Source organism: Sus scrofa, chromosome 13, assembly GCF_054392235.1.
Source record: "Sus scrofa isolate SSC_HxYL_T2T_F1_AM1 chromosome 13, Sscrofa_HxYL_maternal_Yorkshire_Landrace_v2.0, whole genome shotgun sequence".
Classification (NCBI taxonomy): domain Eukaryota; kingdom Metazoa; phylum Chordata; class Mammalia; order Artiodactyla; family Suidae; genus Sus; species Sus scrofa.
Genome location: NC_139395.1, coordinates 132539034 through 132550789, shown reverse-complemented (window position 1 = coordinate 132550789; position 11756 = coordinate 132539034). Strand labels below are relative to the sequence as shown.

At 41.3% G+C, this 11756-nt stretch overlaps 1 protein-coding gene across 4 annotated transcripts in view; it reads right to left on the bottom strand.

The window, feature by feature from the left end:
* Window positions 1-5541: 5541 nt before the first annotated feature.
* USP13 (ubiquitin specific peptidase 13) overlaps window positions 5542-11756 on the bottom strand; it is a 126671-nt gene continuing 120456 nt past the window's right edge. For all 4 annotated transcript variants that reach the window (XM_013982225.3, XM_021071212.2, XM_084990377.1 and 1 more), the window contains one exon: window positions 5542-10469. In XM_013982225.3, coding sequence (XP_013837679.3) covers window positions 10376-10469 — 94 coding nt within the window. In that variant the 3' untranslated portion in view covers window positions 5542-10375. The remainder of the gene's footprint in view (window positions 10470-11756) is intronic.

Below are 11756 nucleotides of genomic sequence, written 5' to 3'. Positions count from 1 at the left end.
GGTATTTCCAAAAATCTTTCAAAGTGGGATTATGGGGGGCCAGAATTGCTTCAAATCAAACTGGGTTCTATTGTACTACTGGTTAAAAAGTCATTTTATTGAATATCACTACACATGATTTTGCATGAGTTATCTGGAAGTCAGGAATGCATTTTTCCATACAAAACAAAGCTTTAAAATCTTCCTCCTTTGTTTAAAGACTAAAATATTATTTATCCTGAAATTGGATTTTGGTGATTTTCTTTTTAGAATAAAAGGATTAAAATATATTTCAGTTTTAGGGTCTTTTTTTTTTTTTTTTTTTTGACCCAAATATTTAAGCACTACAAAGTACAGGTACTGTTCTAGTGCAGGACAGTGGTAAGTAAATCAAATCCAGCCCTTGAACAACTCAGAGTTCTGTGAGAGAGCAACAAATACTTTAACAAATAAGAATGTCATGTGCTGCCAAGTGCTAGAAGAACAAGGCAAATAAGGTATTATGACAGTAACAGGGGCTTCTTTACTCACAGGTCCTCAAGAAGGGCTTCTCTTACCTCACATCTGGGCTGACATCTGAATGACAAGCCAGTCAAGCGGAGTTGGGGATAAGCTCTCCCTCTTCAAACTCCCTTTTTCCCAGCAGAGTTGGGGATAAGCCCTCTCTTTCAGAATCTGAGGCAGCACTTAATCTTGCTGGGATTTTATTTTCTCCTTTGTAAATTAAGTAGCACATCTTTCTTTCCTGCTTTTGCTTATTCAATATGCAGTAAAGTTCCATCCACCTGGTGGTGAATTATGACTCCTCTCCTCACCTGCTTTGTAATCAAACCTTTTTTAAGTCCCCTACCCACCCACCCCCAATTTTTAAACATGAATGTTAATTACCTCAGTAGTTGCTTCGCTCCATGTGTGCATACCAAAGCAGCTTTAGGTTTGAAGGGCTCTTTACAGGGCTCCTTAAGGTAACACCATACCCATCTGGCACTTTTAGGGCTCACAAAGAACTGACATAGTTTTTCCTGGGTAATAAATAATGCTGCCTGGTAATCATCTATATGAATCAGAACTTTAGGAGCCTATAGTTAATTTTAGTATTTTGCCCTGTGGAACTAAATTACTGATTCTCAGTAAGCACCCTACTTGAGGCTGCACTGAATTGAGAAGGGTAGAGACCAGACAGTACAGCCTTCCCAGCTCAAGTTCTTTGAAAGGGAAAGAGGAAGCTAATACGTACTGAAACCTCCCAAGTGCCAGATTCCTCACCAGATGTTTCTCCTCTACCACTTTAACCTCAGTGGGCACCCAGGTCCTAAGCCTACCGATCCTCCTCCTACCAGGTCCTAAGCTCTACTGATAATTGTATCCAGCCTGTAATTAATATTTCTGCAAGTAATTAACATAACAGCAAAAATGGACAGGTGAAAAAATGTCTTAGAGATTAAAAACAGAGTAAAGATCACATCCAATACTAAAAACCGCAAAAACCGACCTGGTGAAAAAAAAAAAAAGACTTGAGAGAAATTACCAAGACACGGCTGACACTGCTCATACTAAAATTTGCTATTGATTAAAAATTTATATAAGAATGAAATCCTCTAGACAAAATCTAGATATGTAAAACTTGACCTGGAAAAGCTGGACCCAGTGGAAATAATGCCTATAAAGGGCTATTTGCAGTAGAAATTACAGTAGGGAAAAATTGATGAGGACCGAAGAAAGTGATGACTCAGGCTGTTCTTATAAAATTCACAGAACTATTAACAATTAAAGTTCATTAAAACAAAGGAAAATGTACAAGTTTTCGAAGTGTTCAACTGGGTAACTCTCGCCTTCTCCTCACATCCCCTGTCTTACACTTGCCATCTTGCTTCCCTGAGAAAATGAAGCAGGCAGCAGAGGACGCCTGGACTCACGGCACTCGGTCTCCTGGTCCCTTCACTGTGGCATCTGCACTCAGGTCTCTGCTTCCTCCTGTCCCCACACAGGTCTTCCCAGGACCTGCCTAAAGTCCGCTCTGACTTTGGCACCAGATTCCATCACCTTTGCCTGTTCAAGAAGCAGATCAGTGCTTCCTTCTCCCTCCCACATCCTCCATGTTGTACTTTATGTCTGACCTCTTATTTTTCATAGTTAAAAATAAAAACCTTTAGCGTTCCCACTGTGGCACAGCAGGTTAAGAATTTGAATGCAGTGGCTCGGGTTGCTACATAGTCATGGGTTTGATCCCCAGCCCTACAGAGTGGGTTAAAGGATCTGGTGTAGGTCACAGCTGCAGCTTGCATTCAACTCCTAGCTCAGGAACTTCCATATGCCATGGGTGCAGCCATTTAAAAAAAAAAAAAAAAAAAAAAAAGACAACTCCATCTGAGCCCACTTTCCTTGTTGGCCATGACCCTACTTCTTTGCTTCCCTTTGTAGCAAAACTCCCCAAAGAGTTGTCTGCATTCATCTTCTGCAATTCCTCCCTTCCCAAACTATTCCCATGGAAACCACCCATGACTCCAAGTAGATCCATCTCACAATGAACTCATCTTAATCTATCACAGTTATTTGACAGCTGATCACTCTCACCACTTCAAGATGCTTTCTTCTTTAGGCTTTCACTCCCAGGCACCATTCTTTTGGTTTCTGTGCACACTGGCGGTCACTCCTCTCATGTCTCCTTTGCTGGCTTGTCTTCTCCCTGACTTATGTTGAAGGGCTCAGTCCCTGGACCTCTTCTATTTCCTGTCTCCTTTCATTGATGATTCCATCCAGTTCCATGGCTTTAAATACCATCTAGATACCAACCACTTCTGATTCTATATCTACAGTCAAGATTTCTCAAAGTCCAGAGTTGTATATCCAGCTTCCTACTAGTATCAACCACAAGGTCTAATAGGCATTTCAAACTCAACATGTTCCAAACCAGACTTCTGACTATTTTTTCCCATGACCACCTCCAACCCCATCCACACTCACTACCTTAGCTGACTGCAACTGCATTCTTCAGTTGCTCAGAACAAAAACTTTGAGGGCAGCCTTGGCTACTCTTATTTCTTTATACCCCACATCCTATCCACCAGGAATCCTCATGGCTTGACCACCAAATGTATCCAGAATCTGCCCATCCATACTACCTCCATCTGAGCCATCATTCTTTCTCCTTGCTTACCACAGTAGCCCCTACTTCTTTCTTTGCCTTCCTATCATCTAGTCTAAACAAAGAACAATCTTCCTGGAACTTTGGTCAGATCAGGCATTGCTCTGCTCAAGACCCTGTAATAGCTGCCAACTACAGTCTAGAGTCATGCCCTTCCAATTCCTCCCAGGCTCAGGCGATCTGGCCCCCTCCCCTCTTTCACCCCCTTATTTCCTTCTCTCCAAACACACTAGTCCCCCTGCTGTTTCTCCGATACATCAGATCAGTTCTTACCCCGGAGCTAGTGCTTCAGCTAGTCCCCATGATAGGACTCCTTCAAGCCTCTGTTCCAATATCACCTATAAGACAATGCCTTCCCTGAGTAAGTGATTTAGCACCTCAGTCTGCACCTCCACCCCTTCTCCATGCTCTTTTTCCCATAGGACCCAATATATTTTAACATATCATTTTCTTATTTCTTATGTTTAGTATTCATCACTCCCTGGTACAAAATTAACTCAGCAAGAGCAGAAACCATTGTCTACTTTGTTTACTGATAAATATAAGAAAAACAATGCCAAGCACATAGTAGATATTTCGTATTTATTGAATGATGAACCATGCCATACAGATTAACAAAATAAATTGGCTTGGAGTTCCCTGATAGCCTAGTGGGTTAAGGACCTGGCATTGTCATTGCTTTGGCTCAGGTTCAATCCCTGGCCCAGGAACTTCCACACACGAGTATGGCCAAATAAATAAACAGGCTTAATGAAATTATCTCCAGAAAAAAAAATACTTTTGGAAAAAAAGCTATCAATGTTAATATAATTCTGATTGTTTTTAAAAAATTCTTTAGACTGAAATAAATCAAAACCTCCACTGAATCAAAATGCTACATGAGCTAAAATGATGAAGACATAAAATAGCATAGTATAAAATAGCACAGTATAAAATAGCACATAAAAATATCCTGTGTCCAGCAGACTGTCAGATGCTTTACATTACTAATCTCAGGTATTATTATGCCCACTGAACTGATGAAAAGACTGAGTCTCAGGATGCCAAGTGCTTACCAAGGTCACAAAGTCAGTCTTTGTGGGGAATAGGATTTGAACTTGTCTGTATGCTTCTACTCTTGCCATTATCCCACCTGGCCTCCCTGCCTCACTGAACAACTTCCTTACATTTTCAAATAATTGGTTGCATGAGGATGAGAATTACTCACCACTTTCCTGTTAAATTTCCTCACTGTGACTGAAGTTTGTCACTGACAGTATCTGAAAAGCATGACATGAATTCAACAGCACATACGCACACGGGTAAACTCTCCCACTGGAACACCTCAAGGGAACATAAAGAGCAGCTGGCCTACAAACATCATCCTAAAACTGTACAATCCTCTGAATTGAAAAAAAAAAAACCCTCCCTATCCCCACCGTTTCCATCTCCTCCTATCTCCTCACCAAGACATATGGCACAATACTGATGTCTGTCATTTTACTTGGATTTTTAGAAATAGATAGCTTCATTCTTTTTCAAATTTTAAGCACTGAGTAAACATATTTAAACAGTAATTAGCATATCCTAGATGGTAGGCAAAATAATGCTGCCCAAAGACATCCATATACTACTCCCCCCAAATCTGTCACTGTAAGACCTTACATGGCAAAAGAAACACTGTGGGTATGATTAAGTTAAGGGGTCCTGAGCAGGAAGGATATTGTGGACTGAGGGAACCCAATGACATCATAGGGTCTTTGGAAAAGAAGCAGGAGAGCTCGGAGAGGAGAGAGGACCACAGACGCAGATGCTGGAGTGATGCTGTTGGGAGGTCATGAGCCAAGGAACACGAACAGCTTCCAGGAACTGGAAAAGGCAAGAGACGGCTTCTCTCCTACAGCCTCCCTGCCAGCACCTTGATTTTAGCCCTTGGAGCTCCATTTCCAGACTTCTGACCTAATAAATGTCTTGGAGCCATTTAGTTGTGGTGATTTGTTACGGCAATAATAAGAAACTTAGACGGCCTAGAAACTAAAATCCCCTGACGCAACTAGTGTCCCTGCTGCTTATACCAGTGTTAAAGAAGCCACCAGCAAACAGAGAGCCAGGGAACCACAGAAAGGTCTCAACGGATTCCAATAGTCCACTTGACACCCACAGAGAACGTCTAACAGACAGCAGACTCCCTCTGCCCTGCCTCTCCCTCCTTCACAGAGGTAACATCTTGCCACCATGGATGTCCCACTATTGATGGGGCCCAGGCAGCCTCGGTGCCCAAAGAAACCCTAAAAAGAAATAAAATTAGTCACTGTCTCAAGTTACCTGTTCCACTGATGGGTAAGAACCTGCAAAAGGCAGAATCAGTTTACTTGGCATTTTACAAAAGGAAAAAAAAAAAAAAAAAAAAAAAAAAAGAGCCATAAAGGGACCTCGGATTGTGAGAATAGCTTTTAATTTAAAACAATTGAAGCAATAAATCATCCATCTCTCTTTCCATCACAGGCAAATAGTCTCCCAACACATGTGAGATATTTCAAACAACAACTGTGACTAGTGCAAAATAAACACAAACTCAGGAGCCAACATCAAAACCTTCCAGGCAGGTGGGCGCAGGCCACAGGCTCAGCCCCGCCGAGGCCAGAAGCGGTGAGATTTGCACAGTATTTCAACACACCCAGCTCTGAACAGACAAAACAATACCTGGGGAGGGGAGACCACAAGAGAATGTTGCCCAAAGTGAAACAAATCCACCCAACACCTTCATGTGACTAACGTCCTCAGCACCTGGAAGATGCTTGAAAAATAAATGCAAAGTTGGCAGCTTCTAGGCAAAGCTGAATGAATGGGGTTTGGGCTCCTTTGCTTTTGGTTTTAATTAGGGCCTTATACATATGGGTTCTTATGTAGAAAAATCTGCTTTCTGGAAGGCATTCTGTGCCTCACAGTGCTCCTGACTCCAGTGAAATTACTTGTGTTGCTTCTGTCTGCCTGCACTCTTCACAGAATTACCTTCCATACCTACAGCATCTTGCTGCCTCCCCCACAACACCTGGTCTAGAGAAGCACTGTCCAGTAAAAGTATAAGGCGGGGCTAATTTCAATTTTTTTGGTAGCTACATTTAAAAAAAGATAAAAAAGAATAAGTGAAACTTTAATTAATTCTTACTTGATATATCTAAAAGTATCATTTTAGCATACAGTCTATATAAAATATTGATGCACTATTTTATGTTTCCCTTTTTTGTTTCCATGTTTTAAAGATCTGGTGTGCATTTCCTGTGCACTGCACCTCAGTGTGGACAAGCAGCGTTTCCAGAGGTCATTAGCCACACGTGGCCAGGGACAGCTCCACTGAATAGTGCAGATGTGGAAAACTGTAAAATAAAGTCTTGCAGGATGATTTACTAAGCAGGTAACCTCTGTGGCACTGCACAGGCAATCTTATACACCCGCCTAAGGGTACAGAACTTTATCCTATAACCAAGGACTTCTGACCTTAGGTAAAGGATAAAATCACATCTTATCTAATCCTCTCCCCCATCCAGCTCCCAATACGGGCCATCTCCTGACAGATGGTTGGCACGGATGATTTGATTTGGCAACAACGATGCCTCCAAGATGAAAAGACATCCTTTCTGTGTATAAAAATGTACTTGAGGATCATAGCTATAACCAAATAAGAGAATATCCCAGAAAGGTTACAGTGTTTGCTGAAGGTAGGTCTGAGGTTTTGCAGAGTAGGATGGGTTTAAAACAGATTTTTCATTTTTGAGGAGGACGTTAACAAAATGCCTTACCAACTGGGAAGTGGAGAATTTCAAGAGTGGGAGGGGAAAAAAATGGGATAATTACCAAAGAAATTAACTACCCAAGAAAGTGGGACTAGAAGTTGGGGTGGGGACCCTATTATCAAGGCAGGTTCTAAAGTGGGGTGCATGAGCTACAACAGACCAGAAACATCATCTAACCTCTGTGTGATCCCTTAGCATCCTCCATGTCTCACCCTGGTAGTAACCATAGGAAAATAAAAGTAGAATTAAATGTTACGACAGCAAGGAACTTCTGAGCTTCTCAGGTCTGACCCACTCATTGTAAAGAAAAAGACCTAGAAAGGGAAAGTGACACTTGTCACACTGACAAGTGGAATCAGGCTACAAACTCAGGTGCTCTCACTATGAATGGCAGGTAAGGGCTGACCCCATTCAGGGCAAGGGAATAAGCCATGTTGGGAGTAACAGGCTAGAGTTACTCCCTACAGCCCACAGTGAGCACAGGGAATGGCAGGCACATTCTCTTGTAGGTGGGAGAAAACAGCAGGTCATTTCAAAATGGTAAAGCAATGCTGACATAAAATGGCATGAAAACATGAGGCTTCTTAATAGTCCCTTCTGCATACTTTCTCTCCCCGCCCCCCAATCCCAATCCAAACAACTGGATTTCTGACTCATTATGTGGGCATTTAGATCAATTGACAAAACGAAAACGTTGATACACTATATTTTCCAAAGATACATTCATGGGGATTCTACACAAATGGATATCAAAAGATATTTACAGGAAGAAAGTGCTGTCTTTCACACATATACCCACACAGTGAGAATTTCACAATTACACCACCACGCCTCACACAGAAGACTCCTAAAAGGCTGATGATCAGTTGACAAAATACACACATGATTCCAGTTTTCTGTCATAAATAATCTCATCTATATACATGTGAAAAATTAAGCAATATATCCCAGACTTTGATTCCAGGGAAGCCTGCCTTGAATATGTTAGGATATACATATAAATACATTTATAAGCATGAAAGAAAACCAGTATTTGCTCCAGTTTTTCCCAACTCTCAACCTGAAATAAAGAGCGTATATACAAAACTTTGCCTTATAGAAATAGCCCTTTGTTTTGTGAGGCAGGAAGAAAAAAAGGCCGCCATATTCCACTTCTTACGATATGTTTAGGTATCAAAAGGGCTAAAATTTCTTTTTCTACTTAATGAGTTAAATAATGTGTAGCCTGTAAGCTTAGATACTGACTTTGTGCCACTCATTTTGCAAAGATTATAAAATTTATTTTGTTCAAAATACACATGCTATCTTTTTCCCACAATTCAATCCAAAACCCAATCACCCTCCCACCCCCAGAAAAGGTCTCCACTTCATAATTGCAGTGAAAAGTCATTTTTGATGTGTGTTTGGAGTCATTACTCTATGACACTCAGCCCTAAGGAGACTGGATATTGATGTGTGTTTGGAGTCATTACTCTATGATACTCAGCCCTAAGGAGGCTGCTTAGTGTGGGGGTTTCTACAGGAGGGGGGACACAGAGTGGGACTGCTTTGGGACGTCCGAGACGATGTGAAAAGGCAACACCAGAGGACAGAGTTGAGAGAGTTACTGCCCCATAAGCTCCCTCCTTCTGCCCTCTCATTTGCTCCCAAACTGAAGGACACCTCAGGAGAGGAGAGAGGATGCATCCTCCACCAGGATGCCACTGGGAGCACCATCACCTGCTCTTCTGGATCCTCAAAGCGCAGGTGGAAAGAGAAGGCAGGGCCATCACATCATCGTGCAGGTAAGTGAGGCACAGGGAGGGTGAGGGACTTGCCCAGCTCTGGGCAGCACCCAGGTCCCGGGCCACAGGCCTCAGAATCCACTTCCCTTGCTCACAGAGCATTATCTCCTGTGAGAAGGGCCCCTGTCCTCACCAGAATCTTGACTGGATCATGACATGTGAGTCATGAACAATTTCTGTATCTCAAAGAATTGTGAGATTCTGTGCTATATTTCACCCAAATGGTTCTACTTTATTTTCCTACAGCTTCTGGAAAGATCTGTTCTACCAGTCCAAGATTAAGCAGGTAGCAGAAGCCTTTTTTATCTGACTGAATAATCTGAAACAGAAACTCTAGAGACCCTAGCATTTGGTACAGAGTGGTAGGAAAATTATAGAGCACTATCGTTCTACATTTTCATCACATCTGAAACACTCATCTAATTCCAATTTGCAACTAAACTACTGAAATACCAAAATGGAAAGGATGGTCTTTCCTAACGATGGTTATGTAAAGTTTCCTTGCATCTGAAACCCTTCAACTGTCCAAGATCACACTGCTGGTCACAGCAGATAAGCAACAAAGGTAAGTCAGGAGGTGATTAGCTAAGAAAGGGCAGAGGTGAGACTCTGGCCCCAGAAAACAGACATGGAAACAAGCAAAGAGCTGGGGGATGAGAAAATTACAGACAAATTTGGGGCACTTAACATGATTCCAGGGAGTTGTCATGTGTTATGGAGAAAAGAGATCAGTAATTTTTCTAACAACACACAGGACTACGCCTTGTCAGGAGGCGGGGGAAGCTGCTGAGAAACAGAATTCATCTACCTTTGGCAAAGAACAATACGGTGCTGCTGTGGGCATCTGCCTTCAAACCGCCAAATGTCACAAACCCATGTGCAGTCTTAACAGCACTCAAAGGGACCACAGCCCTTTTTACGCTTGAAAAACTAAGTGGGGAACTAATTCTTTAAACTGTTCCTGAGTTATAGTTTCTTTAAAATATTTACTTGCCTTTTCCGGCTATGCTTAATATCAACTATTTTAACCCTTAAAAACCAACCGGTCACAGGTTTTCTCGTTGACTATAAAGGTCTCACACTCTCGGTCTCATTCTCACACACATTCACACAATCATATGAATTTTGGTATGATTAAATTAAAAATATCTTTCATCGCAGATGTTCTAACCTACTATTCATGGAGAGGTCAGAAATTACTGTGTGTAATGAAAAAAAAATATGTCACAAATAAAAGCCCAGCCCAGTTGCTGATTTTCGATATGAAACAAAAGTGGGCTTTTTGGGTCTATCCCGGCTGAGGCTACACAACTGGCCCCATTACTTGGTTTCTCTGGAGGCCACTACCACTGACCCCCAAAGCAAAATCGAGGGCTGGTGGCACTTCCTGTTTTGATGTGCCAGTGGCAGACCCCTCACCAGCAACATGAATATTTTTTTTTTTCAATCACCCTCTTCTTAAACATTTATAAAAAGAAAAACTATCTACAGGAGTGTATCATCACTAATAGAAATTTCCTCCCAGTTCTATTTCAGAAGGCATCAAATGATGTTCTTTAAATAAACTATAAATACTCCATGTATTCCTTCACGTCTGGCTGTTCCAGCTTACTTTTTTTTTTTTTTTTTTTTTTTTTTTTTTTGGCAAATTAAAAAGGCGTATGGCTTCTTCTCGCCAATCTGTACGTCCAGGTTTAGCTTGGTATCCTGCGGTAAAAGTACATGTAGCCCAGGTCTTTAGGGGGCCTTTCTGAGGCACAAACTTTATGGTCATTGTAGATTACCCACCTAAAAAAAAAAGAAAAGAAAAAAAAGACAGAAGTATTTGATGGATTTAGGTCTGTTCCAGGAAACTTAGCAGAAGAAAGTTAGGGCCAATACTTAAAATAATCAAGATGTTTTAAGATAAACCAAACTCAAAGTCTGTTGTAGAAAAAGAAACAATGCTGCTGGGAAATTACAACTGCTTTGTTATTTTCAAGGGCAATCAAAAAGTAGTTCCTAGGGAGTTCCCATTGTGGCTCAGCAGGTAAAGAACCCAAACTAGTGTCTGTGAAGATGTGGATTCGATTCCTGGCCTTGCTCAGTGGGTTATGGATCTGGTGCTGCCACAAGCTGAGGCATAGGCTGCAGATGCAGCTCAGATCCCTAGTTGCTGTGGCATAGGATGGCAGCTGCGGCTCCAGTTCAACCCCTAGCCTGGGAACTTCCACATGCTGCAGGTGTGGACATTAAAAAAAAAAAAAAAAAAGGTAATTCATGAAGGAGTCTCCAAACACTTTAAATCCTTTGAACTCATAATTCCATTTGTAAAATTCCATAGACGGCCTCAGAAACTGAGTCAATGAATTATGTGTTTATTTCAGCCTTAGGTATAAAACTAGCTAAAAATCAGAAGTAAAGAGACATATAGTAAACTATTATAAACTACTAAAATGTCTTCAAAGAATATTTGGTAAAGTGAGCATAATCACAATACCATATGAAATGGGAAAAAAGCAGGTTACAAAGTTGTACATAACGACAGATGAACTTTAAGCTTTTAGAAAAGTTGTAAATACACATATATATTTTTATGTAGTATGTGTGGGTATAGACATACACACCCTCTCGCAATAAAATAAAGTGAAATATATCAAGATACAGACAACAGTTCTCTCTACATTTCCATAGGGCATTTTCTTTGAATGTTTTTGTATTTCACAAATTTCTCATAGTGAAGTTTGCTGCTTTTAAATTGTAATTTAAAAAAGAAATTCTTTTAAGTATTTTGAAAAGAGCTCTCATACTTGGTAATAAAAAGAATTCACTGTAAGTCAAGTTTCCTGTGCTCAAATATTGTATTAATCAAGTGAAGAAGACAAGACTAAACCAAAAAGGAGCACAGTGGATCCTGGGAGGGAACCAGTCACTCTTGCAGTACTAGGTCAGCGTCCTGCTAGGAGAGGCCAAGGTTATGTGCTTCTCCAGCGTCCCTATGGCCCAGGCACAGCCTCGGGCAGGGATGCTAACCCACGGGCCAGGCCGCTCAGAGCACAAGGAAGGGAAGCTGGCGGGGCCTGTGAGGATCTAGCC